Source organism: Amblyomma mixtum, chromosome 3 (genome assembly GCF_055824585.1).
Source record: "Amblyomma mixtum isolate Tamu chromosome 3, ASM5582458v1, whole genome shotgun sequence".
NCBI classification, from domain to species: Eukaryota; Metazoa; Arthropoda; class Arachnida; order Ixodida; family Ixodidae; genus Amblyomma; species Amblyomma mixtum.
In genome coordinates, this window is record NC_143014.1 from 433,591,817 (window position 1) to 433,617,370 (window position 25,554).

At 47.9% G+C, this 25,554-nt stretch overlaps 2 protein-coding genes across 3 annotated transcripts; both read right to left on the bottom strand.

Moving 5' to 3' along the window:
- Window positions 1-1,856: 1,856 nt before the first annotated feature.
- On the bottom strand, window positions 1,857-25,426 carry LOC149358154 (U-scoloptoxin(16)-Sm3a). Of its 2 annotated transcripts, none has more exons than XM_089578036.1 (4): window positions 25,293-25,426; window positions 3,438-3,553; window positions 2,139-2,250; window positions 1,857-2,023 (listed from the first exon to the last, which is right to left on the bottom strand). In XM_089578036.1, exons 2-4 carry the CDS (start codon window positions 3,532-3,534, stop codon window positions 1,876-1,878), a joined length of 357 nt encoding a protein of 118 aa, XP_089434162.1. In that variant the 5' UTR covers window positions 3,535-3,553; window positions 25,293-25,426; the 3' UTR covers window positions 1,857-1,875. The 2 variants fall into 2 exon arrangements, with proteins under 2 accessions (XP_089434162.1, XP_089434163.1); XM_089578037.1 differs by lacking the exon at window positions 25,293-25,426 and adding an exon at window positions 6,700-6,860.
- LOC149358155 (lactosylceramide 4-alpha-galactosyltransferase-like) lies at window positions 14,450-15,271 on the bottom strand. The gene has a single exon (XM_089576738.1). It carries the CDS (start codon window positions 15,269-15,271, stop codon window positions 14,450-14,452), a length of 822 nt encoding a protein of 273 aa, XP_089432864.1.
- Window positions 25,427-25,554: the final 128 nt, after the last annotated feature.

The following is a 25,554-nucleotide window of genomic DNA, read 5'->3' on the forward strand; positions in this document are numbered from 1 at the left end:
AGCATGGAACTAAAATGGAACAACACTAAGTACTCAGAATTTTTTAGAGTGAAAATGTACCTCAGTACTAGCGGAGTATATCGGTGTTCTATTTGGGAGAGCGCTGTAGGACAAGCCTGCTTCCATCTGCGTTGATTAGGGCTTAGAATATACAGTACCAGTAGCGATACACCTCTGTAGCCGCGCACGAGGCCAGTGGCTGTAAGAACGGAATGAACAGAAAACTCAGAAATATTGGTCATTACTTGTGCATTACTAAGGTTGTTGACAACTAAAAACATATGTTGCTCTCTCTCCTTCCCAAGGCTATTCTGGTAGAAAGTATTGCATTCAAACATATTTCATGTAGCAGTCATCGTTCATGAAAATACATTGCAAACAAACGCGTCTGCCTTGTTACAGATCTTTTCCATGTTATCCTGCTTAGTGCACGTGTCTCGTATCAGATGTGAATTCAGATTAACTCGATTATTGGAGTGTGCTGACTGTGGTTTTCTCCATTTCCAGAGATTATTAGGTATCATTAAATTGCGACTGCTATATCAGCGCTTTGCGGACTATTGGCTTACGTGGCCTTCGTTAGACGATTCTTTTAAGCCCCTGAAGCTTTGGATGGCCTTGTAATACAAAGTTTGCATTTACGTTCTGGTAAAATTTTGCCTCATCAAACGCTTCCCCTGCGTGCCAATGCCAGGACGTGATCTCGCCCCAACATTTCCCAAGAGATAATTACGTGGTTCGTCCATCTTCGCTTACTAACAGTTGCAGCCAGAGTTAACCGGCTGCTGCATGGAGGAAGGAAAACTCAGCAGAGGCTCTCGCTATCCCAGCTGCACGCCAAAAAGGGCGCCGGAAGTCACGTGATTTCGCAAGGACTACTGGGAGTCTTTGGCCGACGGCGCAGCCAATAGCAACCATAGAGTTTCTTACTATTACCTAGAGGGAAAGCTGGCAAGCCGTCTATGGGAGTTTGCATGGAGACCCCACGTGACCACCTCAGCCACCATGGGCGCTCAAAGCATCATGGGGCGGTGAGCTACTTGTTGCGGAACTGTAACTTTTGGCCAAAAAATAATAAAAAAATAAAGCTGTTTGATAGCTACAAACGTCCTAACATTCAATATCTTGTCTAATGATTGCAACAAACGAGCAGAAAAGCATTTAAGTGCAAAGTTTGCCTAAAATAAGACATGACTAGCTTTCCTATTGGCCAAGTGATGAACACTAAAAAAACTAATATTTCGTAATTAACAGGCGCACTTTTAAAAGTAAATATGTTTTCAAAAAAAATGTTGTTGTTTAGATACTTTAAGAGGTTTTTTAATGGCATTTCGGAAGAGTAAAACCTTTTATTGGCGTCGTGTGTCGTCGCGTCTTCACTACTATGGCTTTTGCACACTGCGTTCGCGCGAAAGTCGTCTGCGCACACACGAACTACGTTTTCGGAATGAAACGCCTTAGTACTGCCACTCTGTGTTCCCGAAAAACTACGACTGTGCCGCAACAAGTAGCTCACCGCCCCATGATGCTTTGAGCGTCCATGTTGGCTGAAGTGCAGCGCCGCCAGCTTTCCCTCTAGGTAGTAGTAAGAAACTCTATGATAGCAACGCAGGGCGCAGCGGCGTCGTCTGCTGCAGTGCCTGCTGCGCTTGCGCAAGCATGCTGAAACGGTGGCCAAGTGGGGGGGAGTTAGGGGGAGCCGGCTTCAAAAAGCGTGACGTAACCGCCTCTCTTGAGTTCTTTCCTTCCTCCATGGGTCGCTGCTAGTGGGGAGTTGGCCTGCTTGAGCTGTCGCTCATCTCCGCCTGATGGCGCCAGTGGTAGTAACGACGAATGCGTGGTGTCCTTTGGGCGGCGGCAAGGAGGCTTTATATATCAGCACTTGGTGAGGTTCGAGAGCAGCGCAGTGACGTTGAGCGCCTGAGCAGAAGTCGTTTTGCAGAGCGCGTGTCGGCAGCACTTGGGGAAGATGCCCGTCCCGTTCACCAGCGTGCAGTTTGGAGGCGCCACGATTGGTCCACACCTGCGCAATCCAGACAACGCTGCAAAGGTCTCCGGCCTGACCCCTTAAATATTGAAAGTGGGCTTTTTTTATTTTCCTCTCGCATGAACGCGTTGAGCAGAAGTTCAATACGTACCCCATGATTTGGACAGACTTGGCGGCAGCGTCACAGACGTGGGATTCGCACGGGTTCTCCAGGCTCACCGATTTGCCATTCTCAATTTCGGTTCCGTTGAGGACGCACTTCCCTAGGCGGGAGCAACAACATGAAGCAAATGCCGACGAGTGAACTACAGTCAAATAATAGTAAAGAAAAAGCGGCTTTTCCTCGTCAAAATACCCCATTCCAGCTAATGGCGTCGGCCAATTCCTGATGAGCCTCTTAGCGCGACAATGCAGGGAGTGTCCAATAAAAGGGGAATTCCTGCATTGTCATGCAGCTCCTTGCATTGTCACATTAGCAGGTTCATGATAATCGGCCGACGCCATTAGCTGGAAGGGGGTCCTTTGAAAGGGGGAAAAGCCGCTTCATTCTTGAGTTGTTTCCGACTATAGTACGTTTGCTGGTTCGAATGCTGCGACCGGAGTAACACTGGGACACATGAACTGTACGTACGGTTCCATAGTCGGATACAACTCAAAGAAGAAGCGGCTTTTCCCCGTCAAAGGACCCTTCTTCCAGTCAATTGAGTCGGCCGATTCTCTTGAACTCTCTAGTGTGACAAAGCAGGGAGTGGAAGATGAAACGAGATATTCCCCTCCCTGCATTGTAACACACCTCCTAGAATTATTGCGTTGCTCACGCTAGCAGGTTCATGAGAATCAGGAGACGCCATTGGCTGGGGGGCTGTCCTTTGACTGGGAAAAGCCGCTTTTGTCTTGACTTGTATCCAACTATAGGACTATAGTCCCGACCCTTGCCTCGCACTCCTGCGAGCCCAACCAGCAGCCGCTCGGTTGCTAGGCGCAGCAATAGATAATTCTTTTTATCTATTCATAGCCTATAGACTGTCTACAGACAGAAGTCAACTAAAAGTGTGTGGCCATAAATCTATAGGTTGTCCATAATAGATTGTCTATAGACTGTCCATAGCACTGGTATTGCCTATAGGTTGTTCTCTAGGATTTGTCTACAGAGATGGAAAAACTTAATTGCAGAGTTGATCGGAGGGTCGCAAAACTTTGTCCCCCTTCCACCCCCCCCCCCCCCCCCGTTTTCGGTAGGCGGCAGCTGTAACCCCTTGGGACTCGGCGGCGGCCAAAGCTTGATTTGCGATGTTTCTTTGGACATCTGGGTCTGGATTGTGTATCAGAGCCTCCCATGAGTCTGGTGTGCGTGTGTTGTATTTATAACGAGTCTATAGACTTTATAGAAAGAAGTCTATGGACAGTCTAAAGACTGCCTAAAAAAAGTTTTGTAAGGGCTAGAGCTCACCGTTCTTGATCTGGACACCGACCATTCCCACGGAGGCGTCACCGACCAGCCACAGGACGCAGGCCAGGGCCGCCTGGAGCACGGGCGCCCACAACATGCCGACGTCACTGCAGCCTCTGCGGGAAAGAAAAATACGCCTGCCCTTACAAAATTTTTTAGACAGTCTATAGACTGTCCATGACACATGTGTATAAAAACTATAGACTCTCTATAGACAAATCCTGGAGAACAGTCTGTAGGCAATACAAATGCTATGGACAGTATATAGACAGTCTATAGATTAATGACCATACACTTTTAGTATACTTTTGTCTTAGACAGCCTATAGACTATGAAAAGACAAAAATAAGCATCTCATCATCATCATCATCATCATCACCATGAGCCTGACTACGCCCACTGCAGGGCAAAGGCCTCTCCCATGCCTCTCCAATTAACCCTGTCATTTGTCAGTTGCCGCCACCGTATCCCCGCAAACTTCTTAATCTCATCCGCACACCTAACCTTCTGCCGCCCCCTGCTACGTTTGCATTCTCGTGGAATCCACTCCGTTACCGTTAAACATCTACAGGCAACATCTACATCTACACCAGAAACACCTAAAGGAAGGTAATAGAGTATATAAGAAGTCTATATATTGTCTATAGACCATTTTTATAAGGGCATGAACACACCTGCGTTAGTTTCCGTTACGCTTGCCGATGAGGACGGTTTGCGCACAAGCCAAGCACAGCCGATGCGGACGGCCCGAGCACAAACCAAGCACAGCGAAATGCTTAGCAGCTTCGACCCGCTTTCGAAACGCCGATGCGTGCATTGGCGCGCTTCGGGCAATGGAAATGCTGTAGGGGACGTTGAAAGGTGCTCTGAAAGGCGGCGTGAGCTCGCGTTGGAGAGCCGCAACAAAAAGAGACCTGAGAAGAGGTGCTCGCTACAGTTACGACCCAGAGATTACATGGGTCGGTGCATACAAAGCCTTTCTACACTCTTTGAAAAGAGGGTTTCAAAAAGGTCGTAAGTCCAGCAGTTAGTAACTGTGACTGCGTTTTACTACTTTTTTGCTAAATATTTACTGCCGTCTTCAAAGTAGTTAGTTAATAAAAGTCAGCCCTCCTGCCTCTTTACTATCTATGGTCGCTCGTTAGTGTCTGGTTAGTAACTGTTTTTTTAACGCTTAAAAAAAAGGAGTCCTAGAAGCTGATAAACAGAGATTGTTGCGAGACTAACATCGTTTTGTGGCTAAACATTTCTGCAGCGTCATGTGGTTAGGTAGATTAACTTGTTTTGGCAGCAGCATGTTCATAATTAAGCCTGATATCTTAAATCAATAGGTAAGAGCCGCTAACCAGTAACTCAGAGTCTGATTTGCGGAGTACGTAAGACGTAAGGGCGCTTTACCCCTGCACGCGCAGTCAACATGTCGCGCTCGTGCGACACTTTTTTATTTGTGATTTTCTTGAATCCTTCACCCTTTTGTGTGCCTAATAAGGCTGTTTGATGCCGTTGCTTCGCATGATTTGTAGACGTAATTTCGACCTTGTCTATGCCTTAGTGTGTGTTTTACGGCTGGCATACTTGTGGTAGCACTCACTGATGTCGGTCACCGGTCACACTGAACAAATAGGTTTTTTTTATTTTTCCAATCAACACAAATTTAACAAGCCGCTCCAACACAACTAAAAAAGATAGCAGCATGTGCGAAAGTGGTTGCTACTGATTTTTTCAGTAAATACTACTACTTTTTTGTTTGTGACTGTCGTGCTCTTCACTAGCTTTTTGAGGTAGTCACTTGCCCTAGTTCTACTTTTCCTACCTCCTCTTACTAAAAGGCAGTGGTTTATGTGACAAGTATCTGGTTCGTAGTAACTTGAATTCTCTGCCCCCCCCCCCCCCCTCTCCTTTCTTTTTAATAGTGATGCATACTCCATGCAGTGACACAGAACCCATAAACATTACTGTCGTGGTCACATCTGTGTCTGTTTTTAGGTGGAACAGATCGGACGGGATTTCCTCGTGTTTGAATACAGCGAGACCGCTCGTCGGCTATGTGTTTTTGTCGCAGGAAAACTTGATCTTTCTGAAAAACACGTTTCCTGGCAAGAGAGCACAGTACCATGCACCACTAGTGTTTGTCGTCTCTCGATGACGAAGATGCGCTTGTTCTCCGACAAAGATACACTGCAGACGGCACCATCACGCTATCTTTCACTGTCCCAGTTCATGGACTGTTAGGGGCACACATATATAGTGGACCGATGCGAGAACCAGACTCGACATCGACGCGTTCTTGGGGTTTCGGCCCTGCCAGAACAACGTAAGGGAAACAGCACGCAGTGATAGACGCGCTGAGCCGGCTTCGAGGCTGACCTCGTTTGCGACGGACGTAGACGTGGATGCAGACGGCAAGGAGAGAAGTCATGTGACCACGCCATGAGTGTGCTAGCGATGATATTCGCACGTCCCAAAATCCCACGGTAAAATCACTTCCTTCGCAGGCAGCCGCGATAGAGCCAGGACACCGGAAATGCTAGCTGGCTACAGTCGGGTTCCAATCAAGAACGAAATGACAGATGCCGCTCAAAGCAGGCCGTCCAGCCAATGTGATCGCCCGATTTTTATGACGTCTCCTTGTAACCTACCAGCGTGATTTTGAAGGGGTTGGCCTATGCAAAAGGATTAACAGTGGACTGGCCAGAAAATACCGCTACATCGACCACGACAATCGGTCGACGCCAACGGTTGGGGGGCCTCGTTTGAGGGACATTGCAGCTTGATTTTCGCATAGTAAAAAGACGTTGATAAAATCGCTACTAAATAACTTCCAACAAGCCGTAAGCTGAGAAGAAGACCTTTATAGTTTAAGTGTTTGCTTTCGGCTCCTCGGTCCGAGAAATAGGGCGAGTCCATGCATACCTGTGAACTCGTATCGACGGATTAAGATCAGCTACCACTCCGTGCACTGAACACTCCATTTTCAAGAAGAATACGGCGAAATAGACAAGGACTGAAGGAAGACACACACAGACAGGCGTTGACTTACAAATAAAGAACCCATATGGTTTCTCATTGTTGTTTGGAGCCTGATCTATTTACTTCAACATTCCAAGCAATAAACCTTTAGTTGCAAGTCAGCGCCTGTCTGTGTGTGTCTTCCTTGGCAGACCAACTCGCCCAAGCATCAGTCCTAAGGAACATTTCATATTCGTGCTGCGACCGCCACCTCTGAAAAGCAAGAAACTGGAGTTTTCTTCTTTCGTCTCACCTGAGAAACCCGAGTCTTTCTAAAGCTGCAGCCGTCAAACTTGAGCATCGGCAAAAGCGCGGACTAGCAACATGCAGCGCCCCAACTGCTCCGCTCCGACACAGTGCTGTGGCGTGGGCGATCTCCCTCGTAGTCAGTCCCGGAGTGCTCAGCTCAACCGCGCCGCCACAGGAGGGAGGGGGGGTTCAGAACTTGGAACCCATAGTAAGCGTCTCCGACGCATTTCCCAGAAGAAAGGCAGAAAGTCAAGGAGTTTCCAGGCGCGCGCGAAATTAATTTGCGGAGCTTTTCTCCCGCGACGTCTGCTCGTGAATAGCGCGAGCGTCCATGTTTCATCCCTCGCGTGACTCGGCCGCTGCTGCGCGGGAGGGAAGTCAGCCTGCGACAGCGCGGTGTCGCTCTAGGACCCAGGGTCCGGGCCCGGCAGCTGGTTTCCCAAAAGGCGCCGCGGAAAGCACGTTCTTCGCAGCCGAGAGCCGTTCCCACGTGTGCTGAACCACGTTGGAAGAATGCAGCGCTTCCTTCGCGCTGGCTGTTGCCGCTCTTGTCTATGAGGGGTCCGGGGACGCCGGCATTCGCTGTCGTGGTATTAAGGCGAAAGTCTTTAATGGCTCATACTGTCGTCCGTCCGTTAACAAAGCGTGTCACACGTGTTTAACTCGGGAGCTAAAAAATATTGAAGAAAACCAATGGTTGCTTCAGATAGAGGAGGAAAAAAATGAACTTAGAAGCCATGTTGGATGACTGTAGAGTAATTAGTTAATGAATTGTAGGCAAAAATGTCGAAATTGCGTCGAAATAACACGGACGTCGATATAACCAGGGAAACAATGTGACGTCACATCAGTGCACGTTAAAGAACCCCAGGTGGTCAAAATTTCCGGAGCCCTTCACTACGGCGTCCCTCACAGCCTGAGTCGCTTTGGGACGGTAAACCACAATAATTAAATCAATCAATCAATCAATCAATCAATCAATCAATCAATCAATCAATCAATCAATCACATCCATCGGAAGTCATCACGGCATAGTGAAAATTGCCACAGAATGGTTGGAAAAACGTCGCATTTGTGTCAAATTAGATAGAAAAATGTGTAATTAAGCGTAAGTAATACTTAAGATCCCCGAAAGATGTATAACGTGGGTATCGATATAGCCACGGGACCGGCGTGACGTCACATCCACCGGAAGTCGTCACGGCATAGTGTCCTCGGTTTTCGCCTCTCGACATTTCAGTTGCCAAAGTGTCCTCGAAATTTTTGCTCCGCTTTCTGAAGCGACGCGTGCTTGTGAGGCCCTCTGTCGTGGAATGGCGTGCTAACTGCGTCCGTCATATCTGGGCTTTACACTTACCTCTTTATAAATTCTCACAACCCTCATCCCTGTTGGTGTCCCCGCAATGGAAATATGTCGAGCCACTGTATCGAATGAAGCACTTAGTTTTTTTTTTAGCCCTGTTTGATTTAGAAACGTTCATGACCTCGCCAATTACAGTAACATGATCGACTGCCGCCACAGGGGGGTGGTTACCCTCGGCACTGTGGCCTCACAAATTTTGGCTGTTTGGACGAGTTACGTGCACTGGAGGGTTTGCTTTGCCTGCAAGCTTCTCGAATAAGCATGTATTTTGACGCGATGTAGCCAAGATTTATTGGGCCATGGAGCCGAGGGTATTACCTACGATGGACTACACGCCTCTCAATATAATCAAAGAGCCTAACAGTAATAGATAAAAAGTTAACTGAGCCGCCGCGGTGGCTCAGTGGCTATGGTGCTCGGCTGCTGACCCGAAAGACGCGGGTTCGATCCCGGCCGCGGCGGTTGAATTTCTTTGGAGGAGAAATTCTAGAGGCCCGTGTACTGTGCGATGTCAGTGCACGTTAAAGAACCCCAGGTGGTCGAAATTTCCGGAGCCCTGCACTACGGCGTCTCTCATAGCCTTAGTCGCTTTGGGACGTTAAACCCCATAAGCCAAACCATAAACCATCCATACAAAGTTAAGTATTCAATATTAAATGACCAGTATGCTACATATCACGTGTTAGCTTTGTACTGATGTGCTTCAGCGCTGACAATATTATGCCGAAAAAGTGCCCTTCTAACTCATTAAGGCTACTGTGTAAAGCATTAAGTGAAACATCTTGTATAGCTCAAGAATGACATGTACTATGGATCGGTGGCGACGAGTTCTTTTGATGAGTGCGCAGAAGAAAATAGCATCAGCCGAAAAAGGCTGCCCAAATTCCCAGTCGTACACTGTGTCGTGACTGTTACGTAATATAGATCCAACGTTTTGTTTCAGGTGTTTTGTCCACATGCAGGGGGCTACAAGCGCTGTGAGCACATACGCGCAACGAGTTCCTTCTGCGGGCAAGACATGATCGCGATAGAATCTGTGCTGAAAAAAAATGGGCGCCTCTCGCGATATTTTAGTTTCCATTTTTTTTTTCGCCCTTCACGCTGCGCCCTGATTTGTACTCAATTCCATCAGAAGCGGTGTCGCATCCAACCGTAGTACAGTTCCTGCCACCGCAGTCACTTTAGTTTATGCGTCACATTTAATTTTTCTGCGCGAGAAAAAACGGTGGGGAGAAAAGGTACAAAAGATTGCTTGCTGCCTTTGTCCAAGGCAAGGCAGAGCCAGACAACATTTCGTCGTAAGGTACACCATTGTGTCCCTGGGCATTTGTTGAGTAAATTTTCCGCGTCGTGACACCAACGCTGTAACGTTTTTCGCCCTAAAGTAACAGAAATTACAGGGACGTTTGTCTCCATACACTTCACGTCTTAGTACTTTACATGACATTGCAAAAAAAAAACATGTCACGGTTGCTAGCTGCACATTGAAATTTTGTAATTCCGTTGAAGTGCTTGTGACAAGAGGAGGATATATCGTCGCTCTCTTGCCACAGAGCGCCGATAGAGGGCAGCACACAGCTGGGCTGGCTCTGCGTCCTGTTACACGGTACATGTTTATAGCCACCAGCACAGAGGAAGTGCTGTCTGTTCGCTCGTGCTCTCTACATAGGGGGGGGGGAGCTTTGATTTATCTAACTGCGTTAGCAGTATAGTCTTCCCCTCGAAATCCGTGGTGTGTGTGTGTGTGAGAGTGTGTGTGTGTGAGTGAGTTTGTGTGTGTATGCGCGTGTGTGTAAGTGAGTGTGTGAGAGAGAGTGAGTGTGTGCGTGTGTATGAGTGTGTGTGAGTGTGTGCATGAGTGTGAGTGTGTGTCTGAGTGAGTGTGTGCGTGCGAGCGAGCGTGTGAGCGTGCGTGCGCATGCATGCTTCTAACACTGACTGATAAACTCACCGGACGGTAATTACCACTACGCAATGCGAGATAGAGTGACAGCTGCTGAGACATTTGCAATTGACGATATATATATTGAGGTAAGCAATCTGAGAGCCAGGTGCATATATGTACAGTTATAAGGAAGTCTTGTTTTGTTTTACACACATACTTCTTCGACCAGCGCTTCTCTCCCCAAGCAGCACAGGTAATCGTCGAGTATTGCAAATGGCTGGCATCAGCCTGTCCCTTTGTACAGGACCGGCCCTTGCCAATACATTTCCAATATTGGGCCGATTTCCTGTGCTGCTGGGGTCAAGTCCGCCGTGGCCGGTGGACCGTGCTACTTTCCTCGCCCTCGCCATACCTTCCTCTCACAACGATAACAAACCCTATGTGTGGATGTAGCAACCCCTGTCCGGCTGGGATGTATTCTTAAAGGTGCACTGAAGAGGATTCTGAACATGTCTTTTTGCCGCGGGAACTCGATCCACACGTTCCTAGCATTCTTAGAAGCAGTGACTTATTGCCCTGTGTGGCCGATTTCCGATTTCCCCAATTAAAACGAATTAACGTCCGGCTCCAGCCTTTATTTTTTTGAATTCTGCCTCGTGCGGTGGGCGGAGTCGACCAACGCGTGGCGCGCCTTTCACCCAGTCCCGTGGAGGCTTTGCTTTCGCTTTATTTTATTTTTTAGGTTTCCATGAATAAATAGTTTTATTCGCAGATAATATAGCCGCAAAATAAGCCCGAAGAAATAAAAATACGCGCGGACTATTTGCTACTACGGACTACTACGTATTACTCCGCCGATGGCAGAGCGGCAAGCCGCCACGGGACTGGGTGAAAGGCGCTCCACGCGTTGGTCGACTCCGCCCACCGTACGAGGCAGAATTAAAAAAAAAAGGCGGGAGACGGCCGTTAATTCGATTTAATTGGGGAAATCGGCCACACAGGGCAGTAAATCGCAGTTTCTAAGAAAGCTCGGAACGTGTAGATCGAGTTCCCGCGGCAAAAATACAAGTTCAGATTCCTCTTCAGTGCACCTTTAAGCTCTCGCCGTATACCCTCCTCGTTCCATGGTTACTCCCCGGAGGGTGATTCACGTGTCAGCCACCCTCCGGCTACGCACTACTTTACTACTACTACTGCTACTACTTCCACTACTACTACAACTAATAATAATAGTAATACTACTTTCACTATTACTATTACTACTACTATTTAGTCTTGTTTAGTTAGTCTTTGACCTAGTAAGTGTAGATGACATGACGCAAGGAAAACTGCTGCGGTGTTCCGATACTTGATCATTAAGGTTCACTTTCCGTACGCTTATGCGCTCTTAAACGCAATAATCGTACGCGTAAATGCGCGACAAAAGTGTAAACTTCTATGTTTGCTGCCTCATAGCACATTTAAGGACATGTTTCTAAGAATCTGGTGATGGTGAATGTGGCAAGTATATATGAACACAACGCTGGTTAAAAACGCCAAGGTAAGGTTAAAAACATTTTATTGACAATACCATAGCGTCAGTAACACAGGAACGCAGTTTTGCAAAACTTGGCTAGGAGTGAGATCAGAAGGGTTGAAATGCGGGCCAGTTGGTACATTGTAAACTGAGAAAAAACCAGTCACACAAGACGACGGACAAGAAGAGAGTCCAGTCGTTGTGGTGTGTACTCTCTTCTTGTCCGTCGTCTTGTGTGACTGGTTTTTTCTGAGTGAGATCAGTCATTAAAACCAGCATAGCGAAAGATTTTCGTGTGAACATGCGCGTACCGATGTAATGGCACTTGGAATAGCATTCGTCCTGGCTATTAAATTGAATGGAACAGTAGAAAGAGAAGAAATTCAGGGGCACTTTGGCGCTCTATAAAGCGCGCGAGGCGAAAGCCTTTCACGCAACTTTGGCCACGCGGCCGTAGGCAAACACGGGGTGGGTATGGGGCGACTTGGATTGGCTAGTCATGTCTAATTAGTCATGACTCATGACTAACTACTCATGATTGGTTAATGGCTAACTTTTCATGACTAATTAGAGTTTATTGGTAATGACTAGTTAGTTAATTAGTTGATGACTAAGAAGTCATGATTGGTTAATGAATAACCAGTCCTGACTGTTAATGACCAACTAGCAATGACTAACCATGAATGACTAACTAGTCATGACTGGCCAATGATTAACTAGTAATGACTAGTTATGACTATTTAATGACCAACTAGTCATGACTAACTAGCCATGACTGGTTGATGACCAGATAGTCATCACTTGTGACTATTAATGGCTAGTTACGACTTTCACTTCAGATGTAACGGACGGACTGACAGAGTCACGGCCACGATCATGAGCGCCCGAAAGGCTTTCGCCTTAAAAAAGAAAGGAAAGGATGGAAGGTCTGTACAGGCAGCCGGTTCGGATAACTTTGTTGGGCCCGAGGATGGCTAATGAGTCGAGACGCCTACGCCGAATTTGCTGGTGGATACTTAAAGCTCCTTTGCATTGGAGCAGCGCTGTATATACGTGAGATTAATGTATAATTCCAGAATCTTGGCTTTCCAATCGGCCCTGCGAAGGATGTGGCAGCGACGTGCTCGCTTGTTTCTTTTCATCGCCAGTATACGCACGCTAAGCCGATACATGTTCAAAAATATATACTCGTTTGTATAGCAAATAAGGACGAGACGTGGGCTGTGCTGTTAATGCATGACACGCGAAGAGCTTTTTTTTCAAAATTAACCAAATCCAAAAGCAGCAACTAAGTGAAGTTAAGCTGTAATCGTAAGTTGAGGCATTGATTGTTCGGAAAAATCATCAAAACGAAATGAGCTAAATAACTAACTAGAATTTCAAAGCATATCATGTAGCAGCTTTCAGTGCTCTACATTTGCTGCCAAAAAATTGGCCGTGGTTTAGCTCTGGTTAACCCTAGTTGAATTGCGTTGTCTCTTCCTCGCTTCATTCTTTCGTTGTTGCCTCTCTTTAGCGTCCTCCATAACGACTAGAATCCACTGAGGCGAAGCGCATATATATATATGAAGAAGATCGGTCTTCCGATCGAAACGTCGAGTTGAATAAATATGTTTCCTTTAACGAAGCGTATACTTCGCTATATATATGTATATACCCTCTGCCCCAGCAGAGCACATCTGGTGGAGCGAGCGGCGTCGACGGCAGCGCCATCTGTTGGAGCGCGGCTGCGGCGTTGCTAGGCAACGGCGGCTCAAAATCGTTCGTGGGCCACGGCATAGGGCTGAAGTGCGACCACGCGACGAGCCTAGCAGGCTGGCGTAGTGTTGCTTTCGCAACAATAACGAAATTTCTTGTTTTTGCAAGTTTCTGTCAAGGTGGATTTGGCTCATCAAAAAATAAAAGCTCCGTGCAGCCCCGTAGACTGCACAGGACAGACCACGCTCGACTGATTATCACAGTGGGTTGTATATCTTCTCCACTGTCACCGCTTATTGCGCTCCTCTGGATCTCTGAAAAGCTTGTAAAGGCCTCTCCACTGTCACCGCTTATTGCGCTCCTCTGGATCTCTGAAAAGCTTGTAAAGGCCCCTTAAAGTGAAACACGACACAACACTGTTTCATAACAACGGGAGATACTGATACGGAAGATAATTATTGAAAAATGCTTTGTCGCTTCGTCAACGCTTGTAGTTGATTTCGAGGTTATTCTAATAATATTAAGTGAAATCTCCACTGAAAGTGGAAGATACCTGGCTCGCTGTTGAAAAGCTTTGAATATTCGCACAGTCTTAAATAAAGGCTGCAGCGAAAGTGGGATTATCGTGATAGTGGATCTTCTACCTTTTACCAACCCCAATTGTCTTCCTCGTTTATCTTGCTTCGTTTATTTCGGAAGAAGAGATACTGTAATGGACGCTGTTTACTTTCGAAAGCACAGTGAAATCGCCGTCACACCTACAGTGCACTTATAGTGTTAAGTTTTAGGCCACCTTACCACTGTGGCCAAGGAGGTCGGAAATTAAGTGCACTGTACGAGGACTCAAGCCAGTAGACGCTGAACTTCTGCAAGATACGATTCTGGCACACATAACAATGAATGGTGGTTATTTTATCGCAGTATAGCAAAGGCGGCTTAGCCAGACAGCGCCACGGATAGCTTCCTTTCTTTGGTCTTCATTACTTTGAGGTCAGTGGCCCATTTTTTTTCCAGAGCACCACACCCCACAGGAGCTGGCCTGGTGCTCGGGCTTGTGACCTCACATAACAGAGAAATTTACACTCAACAAAAATCACTCCTCAGGTCAATGTCGGGGGATGAAGTGGATGTCAAATTCTCAGGTATGATATATGGCTTTCGTGGTATGCGGCTGAGAAGACCTCACTCTCTTGATGTGTTACCGCTGACCTATTGCAACAACCCGATACCTTTGGAAGGACCAAAAAAATAAAACTGTCCACATTTTTATGGCAGCTAGCATTCAGCGATGATCAGAAGAACTTCCTTGACATCATTATTTTGTAGACTATCGGGCAGTTAAACCTGGACAAGACGTCGAGCGCCGTACCAGACCCCGTGACCACTCTCGCACCATGGCTGAGCTTATTCCACAAATGAACACCGTAGCTCCTGGCAGTTGCCTCGAACACCGAACTCGTCTTGTTGGGCTCGAAAAACGACAACCATGATTTGCATCCGACCGCGAAGAATGTGCCCTGTTCGCGAAAGTTGACTTGCGATCTTCCAGGCCCTTTCTTCCAGGAATAGTACATGCGCCCCAGCAGGGTTGGACCGCAGCTTCCCCACCGGACAGCGTCGTACTCCTGAGCGCACCTTCTGAGGGCTTCACCCACAAACGGATGTCCCTTGTCCAAGAAAATTACACTGTTCGTGAGCTGTCCGGGCGTCTCAAACATAACGCTGTTGCTCAGCGCTGACAGGTTCTTCAGCACGATAATGTCGAGGTCCAGGTAGAAGCCACCGCGCTTCCACAAGACGGCCAGCCGGATACCGTCACTCAGGTCCTCTATTCCGTGTGGCCCTCTGGTCCAGTTGCGAGATCTGTACCAGGACTCGAGGGGCGTGTCCCTGAACACTTCTGTGAGGTTGAGACTGAAGTCACGGAAGTTTGACAACGAGGACAGCGCTCGGTAATAGTCACAGTCCGGGGACAGCCGGCCCGTCGTGAGCAGGACCACGCGGGATTTAGGGTTTCGATAAGACGCGGACTCAATAGAGCAAGCCTGGCGGCCGTCGAGGCACGTCTCGTTGGATGATTCGACGAACCATATCCTCATGTCATCCGAAGTCATGGCACCACTGTGGTTGTTCGATGGTGGCTTCGAAGGTCTCAACTTTGACAAGAAAGTGAACGGGACGATGCCTGCAAAACGAAAGAGAAGACGGCTATTTACCAAGGAGCTCCAGGACCTTCCCCACTGCGAATTTTTTTTTATGCGAAGCATATTAATGTAGGTTTCGGGCCTTCGCGCGACGCCCGGCGGTGGCCACCATTGACCTTGAAGTGAGATCACATGATGTGACGTCACGTGATGACGTCATACCGGCTGCAGATGGGGCCTCATATCGCGCCGTCGGACGTCGCCCGGCGGAGGCCTCCACGCTTCGGTTCGCGCCGTCGCGCGCGACGCGGCGGCGGCGCCACCATCGCTGCATCACGTGATATGTGACGTCACGCCGGGGATGAAGCGGCGCGCGCCCGCCGTCGCGTCAGTCTCTGTGCCCGCAACCGCGCCAGCGTCTTTGCGCCGGGCGTGTATGCGGTCAAGATGCCTCCAAACGCTAAGGACGTTAGTAATAGGAATGCAAAACGAAGCCTGCAGCGTGCTACGGAAACCGATGAAGAACGCGAAGAATAAGTGACGTGCAAACCAAGAGTCATGCATTTACGGACCATAAGAGTGTGTTTGTCGGGCTGCAAAGAATAAAGTACGACGATTAACCTAAAACCACGTCTCCGTTACTTAGCCCCATCCACACTGAGGCAGCTGCTTAACATGCTTCGCATCCACTGGGCATAACCTTGATAAGCCTCCAATTTTTTTTTCTTATTATCTTGCACCAGTACCACAAGAAAATCGCGGGATTTTGTGCGGCGTCCGCTCAGTGTTGACCCGACCTCCCCCAAAAGCCCACGTTTTTTAAAAAAGTTACCCTTTTGCTGGACTCGCAAGATTTATCGGTTGAATTGACTAAAGTTTGTCAGTTCACTGCTTGAATTAAAAATAATACTGGAAAAAAGAATATCGTCTTCGATATGCATAATCCAGAACATGCTGCACGCTGCATACCGAACAGATTTCAGAAGAGACCTTGTAGTGAACTGGGCGATATCTCCTACCAAAAATTTTGAATTTAAAAACCCCGATGTTTTGAACCACGCTTGGCTCCTATCTGAGGTCTGACAGGGGGCGATAGGCTTGCGGCTTTAAGTGCATTGTGACGGAAGGAGTACCTAAAGCCGTATTCTTAAAGGGGTACAGATACAAAGTATTTGCGTGTCGGTTCTTTTTTTTTCTGGCCTGAAAAAGGCTTACGGGCCTAGCAGTCATGAAAATTAGCTCAGTACGCTGCGCGAATAATTCATTACAAACGATTTTGTACCGGACATTTCGGTCTCAGTCGGCGCCAGCTATGGAGTACACCTTGACATCGTGGCCGATCGGCCATCCTGGGTCATCACCGTCCCGATAACCAACAGTTGTTCCTTTGAAGAACCAGTGGTTTCGGTGACGTCACAGTAATTGGGCAAAGTGCACCTTGACGTCACTCGATGCGGGTGGAAAGGACGAGTGGATACTCCGACAACATTAAAAAACATATTAAATTATATTTTACTTAACTTGCCTACGACCGAAACTTGCTAGAAAACGTCTCCTTATGCCTATGAAATAAATCATATCGTTGGCTTGCGCTTGAAATTTTGTGTCTGTACCCTTAACATGTAATTAAAGCCGCAAGTCAGCGGCCCCCTGTCATCCTTTAGGAATCTTACAAAAAATTTTTAGACAGTCTAGAACTGCCCATAGACTTCTGTCTAAAATGTCCATAGACTCTCTATAGACAAACCCTAGAGAACAGTCTATAGGCAATACAAATTCCATATAGAAAATCTATATATCGATGGCCATACAGTTTTAGTAGACTTTTGTCTATAGACAGTCTATGGACTATGAATAGACAAAAATAAATATCTATAGGAAGGAAATAGAGTCTATAACTTGTCGACAGACTGTCTATAGACCATTTTTATAAGGAACGGCCCCCTGTCACCCTTGAGGAAGGGCTGAGCCGCCTTTATAACGTCGATATTTTTAAATCAAGAAGTTTCGGCTACACATGTATCGAACTTTTACTAAATGTTATCAAATCCAACTAGACAGGGAATTCCGTCCAAATGTTTATTTTTCAGAAGAAACTTTGATTGAAAGAAGAAGAAGAAGAAGAAGAAAACGAATCTCAGAAGAAAAAGGTCAGCAATGTGACGAGGCGAATTAAAGGTGAGCAGATTTACTCGTCGATATGATAGTAATTCAAGTTCCTGTGCCGAGGAATTCAACCAATGATAGGTCCGTACAAATTTCGCACATGACCTATAAGAATCGCCATGTATTTGCCATGTTGCTCACACGTCTTCAAATCAGCAGCTAATAGAACTCCTCCCCCGCGCACAATATCATCATGCTCCCTCAAGTACCATTTCAGGCATCTGGCCGGTTGCCCTTCTTGCCAAAAAATAGTAGGGTGATAGCGTAATTTGAACACAGCATTACATCATCGTGCGCTTAACCTACGACCGGCACTTTTGCTTTCAAGACTTCTGGAAAATGTTGTTCTGGAGCTGCCCTTGCAACCTGGAAATTGATATATATATCGCACGCCCAGAACAGGTTGTTCCTAGCGGCCAGATTTTTCAGCTGTAGGCTATATGCAGGTCCAACAGGCAGATGCTCAAACCGGCGTTTGAGGGAGCATGACTGTATTATGCGGCGTTAAGGATGAGATAGGACGTTTAACTGCTCATTGCAAGCCGTCCATTGCATCACACACAAGCCGGAGTGCAAAGGGTAAGAAACCTGTTTAGTAAACAATGGCCCTGGCATCACAGCAGCTTCGTGGGGTCGCAAAATGCTAAGAAATATGTCATCTTGCGATTTCTAAACACCACTACTTTTGTTCCATCTCCCTCCTGAATATCGCTTGTCTGCCCATTTAGGGTGGAAAACCATTCTGACTTTGCTTAATTTAGGCAGCTAATTCCCGACAGGTCGAACATAAACGCAACGAATGACTTGAATCAACCACATTTCTAGCTTAAGCACAGTTCATTCTTAGCGAAAAACCATTTACCTTGTTTTATATTTTTTTTTGAAAATGAATTTTGCCAGCCCTCTAATTTTTTTTTACCCATTTATTTCCAGCATCGACTATCCTTGAACTTGTCCTATCTTCTGGCAGACGGAAGTTCACTCAACAGCGCTTTGCACAGACTGCCCTAAAAAAAAAGAAGAAAAAAAACTATCTTCCTTCCTTTGTCCTCGTGTAAGCAAAAAAGTTGGATGTTTTTTTTCTGTGCTTTGTTTTGCATTTCTGCTTCCGCATACTTACTATGGCTTTTCATATTTGCCAGAACAAAGCACACAAAAAGAAAAAAGTTGGATGCTTTTTTTTTTCTTTCTGAGTGCTTTGTTCCTGCTTTCTGCTTCCGCCTTCCGCATGCTTACTTTTGCTTTTCATTTATTTCTGTTTCTCAATTTAAAATTTCACTTTTATTACGCTAAGTGACGTGCCATGAAAGGATATACAATTAGCTTCCTTTTCTGGCATTCCAGTAATAAAAAAAATGCTTTACAGTCACCCACACATAGAAATAGCTTCAATTAAATTGCTGGCCAAATACACAGTATTTCGCCTAAGATTCTACATAATTTTTAAAAATGGGCGTTTGGAGTTGGAAGAACGCTTTTTCGTTACAGCATTGTCAGCGGTGTAGTGCATCAGAATAAAGCTAAGTAGTGCCAACTAAGAGGTTGTATAACTAATACTGAATAGTTAACCTTCTAACTAATATTCTCAGGCTCCTTAATTATTGAAAGGCGCGTAGCCCACCTTAAGTAATATCCATATCAGTTTTTAGAATTTCGAAAATCAATTTAGCGTCGGCGCTGTGGCCCAACCATTCTTAGCTACATCGCGGCAAAATACATGCGCTTTCGAGGAGCTGGCAGGCAAAGCCACCTCTCCAGTGCATGCAACTCGTCGAAATAGACAAAAATTGTTGGCCGATAGCTCTGAGGGTAACCACGTTTTCGAAATTCTAAAAACTTATATTGATATTAAAGACGGTGGACTACACGCCTCTCAATAATAGAAGAGCCTTTCATCAATAGTTAAAAAGTTAACTATTCAGTAGTAGTTAACCAGCCTGCTAGTAAGCCCGTCTTAGCTGTACTCTGATGTGCTACACCGCTGACATTGCTATGACGAAAAAAAGACGCTCTTCTAACTCAAAAAGCCTATTTAAAAAAATGTGTAAAGTTTTAGGTGAAACACCCTGTATATGTTTCGTTAGGTACAGTACATATTCACCAATGATTCGATTCCTGGTAGCTTGATAACTTGATAACTTCTGGCCCTCATTAATCAGAACTCCGAGGTATTCACTACTTTTTTATTTTAGGAACTTGAACGCTCTGTATCGACGCAGTTTGATCAATAATTGTTTTGAGCGCTATAAGACGCTATTTATGCACACCGAAAATAAACCCAAAGTTTTCCCTTATTTTCCACAAATATCTGCGAGTTAGGCGGGTGGATGACATCTCGCGGGGATAGGGTGGCCACAGCTGGCACAGGACGAGGTTAATTGTCGTTGAACATTGCATGCAGGAGCTCTCCCAAGTGCCTCTAACAATGGACAGTGTCTTAGGTCCCTTAGCCTGCCCTAGGCAATAGCAACATGCAGTGAACTTTTACCTTGCATCATCCTCAACCATTCTTCATGCAGTGAATTTTGTTAGCTCATATACGTCGGACTATGCACTTCATCATTTCATATGTAACATCATTTCTCGCCGATGCACCTTAGTACACATTTAACGGCCGCGTTCTATCTTCTTCCCTTTTTGTTTTATTTTACTTTTTTTCCGCACCTCTCCTTCGGAAGCCTTTGTCTCCCAAATTCCCTTCCTCACGCAGAGTAGCACGCCAGCTATTTTTAGACGCCCGCAACATTGTTTTTTTTTTCATTAGAGGGTCTCTCTCTCTCTCTCTCTCTCTCTCTTTAATAGCCGTTTTGGGCCCCCCTCTACGACGGCAAGCATACTTATTCCCCTAGTACGGGCAGCATCTCAGCTTGACACGTAGCGTCTCAGGAAACATGTATTGAATTGTCAACTTAATATTGCTTTTTGTCCATACAGCTTATAGATAGTTTTAACGTGACGCCACGGGCGCCATCTTAAGGTACTGTGGCTAGCTTCCACAGTGTACGCGGGTACCGGTTTGTTACGTCCTTTATTGCTGGTGGCAGGGTACAGACTGGCGGGAAAGCCGCCAACACGTGACACATGGTAGCTCAGGGTTGCTTGGCCCTAAAGATTGTCCCGCTATAACACTCCTCCCCCCTACGTCACGAAGTCCTTCAGATACGCAGGGCGGCTGCGTTGGCGCTGTGGTCGCTGGACTTGAAGGGAAGCACTCGCTTCACGGTCCTCACCACAGGAAGCAGATTCGGTACTGGGCGCTGCAGCCTCCTCCAGTCTTTCTCCTTGGTCCCGTCTTCCAGGGTCCTCTAGGCTTGAAGGAATGCCAAGCCCGGAACACCCTGCCGGGGAAGCAACCAGCGGTTCCTCCTCTTCACACATCCCAGAAGCGAAACTGTCCAATGCGTAGCTGGCAGAACGACTTCTGAGTTGGTCAACATGACGTCTCCATCGACGACCGTCCTTGGTGACGACCAAGTACGACACTGGTCCTGTGACAGCATCCACAATGCCCGGCAACCACTTGGGCCCATAGAGATAGTTGCGCACAAACACTCGATCCCCCACATCAAACAGTCGCACTGCCTGGCTACGGCGCTGCATCACCTGCTCTTGTTTCTGCTGCACACTGGACTGCAGGTCAGGATGCAGACGCTCTAACACAGTTGAAAGTTTCCTGCCCATTAGCAATTCGGCCGGGCTCTTGCCTGTTGTAGCATGAGGCAGGATATGCTGGGTCATTAAAAACCTAGCCAGACGTGTGTCGATATCGCCTCCAACCATTCGCTTGAGTACTCCCTTGGTTTCGCGCACCATGCGTTCTGCTTGACCATTCGAAGAAGGGTGATATGGGGCAACGGTCACATGTCGGATTTGATTCCGGCACATGAAGTCTCTGAACTCCTCCGAACAAAAGGCAGTGCCATTATCAGAAACAACAGTTTCTGGAATGCCATGGGTAGCAAAAAGGAAACGAAGCTTCGCACAAACTGTAGCTGTCGACATGGAATTCATCCGGCACACTTCCAACCACTTTGAGTGAGAGTCCACCACAATGAGGAAAACTTTGCCTTGGAAGGGCCCAGCAAAATCGATGTGTAGTCTTGTCCAAGGACGCTTGGTGAATTCCCAAGGGTGAATCTTTGCAGCTGCTGGCGCAGACCTGGATTCCTGACAACGTGCACAGTCTCTCACCTTCTGCTCAACATCTCTGTCGATTCCTGGCCACCACACGGCTCCTCTGGCAAGCCCCTTCATCTTGACAATTCCTGGATGAGCTGTGTGAAGAATGTCCATGACATACGGTCGAGCTGGCTCTGGAATGACCACACGACTGCCCCACAGCAAACAACCTTGGTACACCGACAGTTCATGCTTGCGGCTCACAAACTCTTCTGGCAGCTTACCCTCTGGCCACCCATGCTGCACCCAATTGCAGACTCTAGCCAACAGCTTATCCCTTGACGTGAATCTTGCCACCTTCCTAGAGTTCCATGCTACTTCCGGCGCCATTTCCAGCATCCCTACTTCCCCAAGACGCTGCTCCTCTTCCTCTGCCCTACTGGCTCTCAGTGGTAAACGACTGAATGCATCAGCATTGGAAAGCTTCTCCGCTGGTCGATACTCAATTTCATAGTCATAAGCCGATAACATGAGGGTCCAACGCAGCATCCGTGGTGATAGCACCTGGGGAATGGGCTTGGCATGGTGCAACAGTCCTAAGAGGGGTTTGTGGTCTGTCACAATTTTGAAATGTCTCCCATATAGAAACTGATGATACTTCTTTATGCCAAAGCCGATGGCGAGCGCTTCTCGGTCTGTCTGGGCATAATTCCGTTCTGCCGCACTCATAGTTCTCGACGCATATGCAACCGGTCTCTCGCTGCCATCTTCGCACACATGACTCAACACAGCACCCAGTCCGTACGGGGATGCGTCACAGGCCAGCACTAGGGGTTTGTTGACATCATAGTGCACCAGAACATGTGATGACTGTAGCAGATCTTTCGCCTGGCGAAATGCTTCCGCCTCAGCTTCCATCCAACGCCACTCGCGACCCTTGTCCAACAGCCGGTACAGTGGCTCCAAGGCATGAGCTGCTCCTTTAAGAAACTTGTTGTAAAAGTTCAGAGCTCCTAAAAAGGCTTGAAGTTCCTTTTTGCATGTCGGCTCTGGGGCCTTGTGAATAGCACGCACCTTGTCTTCTGTCGGCTGCACACCTGCAGAGTTCACACGGAATCCCAAGTAACACACTTCCTCAACACCAAATTGACATTTGTCAAACTTTAGTCGCAGACCGTCTTCATGAATTCTTTTGAGCACTTCTTGTAAACGAGCATTGTGCTGCACCTCATCCTTTCCACCGATCAAGATGTCATCCAAGAACACAAGAACACCATCAATTCCATGCAACAGTTCTTCCATGTACCTCTGAAAGATAGCCACTGCCACTGCCACGCCAAATTGAAGACGGGTTACGCGGAACAGTCCCCGATGTGTTGTAACCGTCAACAAGTCAGCTGTTTCTTCATCAACAGTCTTCTGTTGATACGCCTGTCCGAGGTCTAGCCTTGAAAACTTCGAGCAACCTGCCAGCCTGGCAAACAGCTGCTCCGGTGTCGGCAGGGGATACGTCTCCCACTGCACTACACGATTGACTGTGCTCTTGTAGTCCCCACAGATCCTTATCGATCCATCTTTTTTGACAACTGGAACGACAGGTGTTGCCCACTTCGAGTGCCGCACAGGCTGGAAAATGCCTTGGCTCACCAACTTGTCCAGTGCTTCGTCCACCTTCGGTCTCAATGCAAACGGTACTTGTCGTGGCTTCAGAAATCGCGGCGGAGCTGCCGGGTTCACCTCTATGCGTACAGGAGGCCCTTTACTTGTCCCAAGTCCAGGCTCAAAGACTGAAGAATACTTCTTGAGCAAGGCTGTTGTTCCCCTACTGCCAGTTCGACTCGGCTCGTACACACTGTGAACACCACTCAGACTTATTCCCAAAGACTTGAACCAGTCCCGACCGAGAAGTCCGATACTAGCACCCTTAACCACCACCAATCGCAGGCGATGTTCCTGCCCCTTGAATTCCACCTTCACGGTCAGTTCACCCAACACTCGTAGTTCCTTGTTATTGTAAGCTCGGAGATGAAGAGTACTTGGGCGCAACGCCCTTTTCGATATTCGCAGCTTCTGCATAGTCCGGTCGTTGATGACTGAACACACTGCACCAGAGTCCACCTCCATCTCTAGGGGACTTCCGTTGACGCGCACTTCCACTCTCACGGCTGGCTCTTCACCAGACAGCACGAACACGTCGTAAACGTCCGACGCAGCATTCTTGTGACGGCCTCCACTGGCCCGTTTTTTGTTCTGAGAGTTGGGTTCAGCCGAAGCGCGAGCTGCCGCCTTCCTCCTGCATGCTCTCACTATGTGCCCTCGTTGCTTGCAGAAGTGGCACTGCATATTCATGAATGGGCAACTGCTTGGCGAATGCGCACCCTTGCAGCGGAAACATACGCTTGTGCTTCCAGGCGAACCAGCCTGCTTATGGGTACCCTCCTTGGCTGTCACTGGCGCAGAGACCTTCGCAACACACGGGTCGAAACGCTGCCCGCTCACGCTGCCAACTTCACACGATGCGGCACTGCCGCGAATTTGCTCGGTCTGTCGCTGCGCAGATTCCATTGCAATGGCTTTCTCCCGAGCTGTAGCAAACGTAAGCTCCGGCTCTGCCAGCAACCGACGCTGAAGGGTCTCGCTTCGCACCCCGCACACTAGCCGGTCGCGCAACATGTCATCGAGCGACGCACCGAAATCGCAGTGTTCCGAGAGACGTCGCAATTCTGCGATGTAGTCGGCAATTGACTCACCGGGCTGCTGTTGACGTGTGCCAAACTTGAAACGCTGTACTGTCACCGACGGTCGCGGCGAGAAGTGGTTTGAGAGACGCCTGACGATCTCATCGTAGGCCACGGCCGACGGCGCATCCGGAGAACAAAGGGAGCGAACGATGGCATACGTTGCTGGGCCGCAAACGCTGCAGAGCGTTGCTCGCTTCTTCTCGTTACCGTCGATGTCGTTTGCTTGAAAGAAAAATTCGAGGCGCTCCAAATACAAGGGCCAAGACGTCGCCTCTGTTGGAACGAATTCCCCAATCGTGCCCAGCGCAGTTGCCATTTTTACCTCGTCGCCAATTATATGTTACGTCCTTTATTGCTGGTGGCAGGGTACAGACTGGCGGGAAAGCCGCCAACACGTGACACATGGTAGCTCAGGGTTGCTTGGCCCTAAAGATTGTCCCGCTATAACACGGTTCGTGGTGGGAGGGCTAACAAAACGCCGAGGCTTTCGCTGCGCTTTCGGTACCCAGAGATGGCGGCCGCTGTGACGTCGGTGAAAACTATGTATAGTGCATTTTGGTTTGGTTTATGGGGTTTAACGTCCCAAAGCGACTAAGGCTATGAGAGACGCCGTAGGGGAGGGCTCCGGAAATGTCGATCACCTGGGGTTCTTTAACGTGCACTGACATCGCACAGCACGCGGGCCTCAAGAATTTCTCCTCCAAAGAAATTCAACCGCCGCGGCCGGGACCGAACCCACGTCTTTCGGGTCAGCAGCCGAGCGCCGTAACCACTGAGCCACCGCGGCGGCCTTATAGTGCATTTTGTGAGAAACAATAGCACATAAAGCAGTTCCATCGGCTGCAATTTAAGCGTGAGTAGTCGGCTTCAGTAAAAGCTTCTATTCCTGCCGTATACAGTAAGCTGTAATGGCAAGTATCGCACGTTTAATTCTCTGGACCCACAGCCCTCAGGCACACACTCACCTCCGGCATGCGGCAGACCACTGCAGTAGAGCCACGTCAGAAACGCCACCAGAAGGAGACCACAGACTGGCAAGGCCACCCTACTAGACTTCAGGATTCCGAAGTCGCGACCATGCGCACATCGCCGAGTTCCCATTCGCCGTTTCACCTGGGGTCAAATAGGCCAGATGGATCGCACTGCGAGCAGCTTGCTCACTACTAGCCAAGTCAAGGTGGATGTAGAATGGCTGCGAAGGCCGGGACCAAAAACGGTTTAGCGCGA

Bases quoted from the DNA above. Each gene is read 5' to 3' on its own strand.
- LOC149358154 (XM_089578036.1), bottom strand. From the start codon at position 3,534: ATGTTGTGGGCGCCCGTGCTCCAGGCGGCCCTGGCCTGCGTCCTGTGG. The intron at 2,251-3,437 runs GTGAGCTCTAGC...GCTCCCGCCTAG, and splicing joins CGGTGTCCAGATCAAGAACG to GGAAGTGCGTCCTCAACGGA. The intron at 2,024-2,138 runs GTACGTATTGAA...TGGATTGCGCAG, and splicing joins AAGTCTGTCCAAATCATGGG to GTGTGGACCAATCGTGGCGC.
- LOC149358155 (XM_089576738.1), bottom strand. From the start codon at position 15,271: ATGACTTCGGATGACATGAGGATATGGTTCGTCGAATCATCCAACGAG.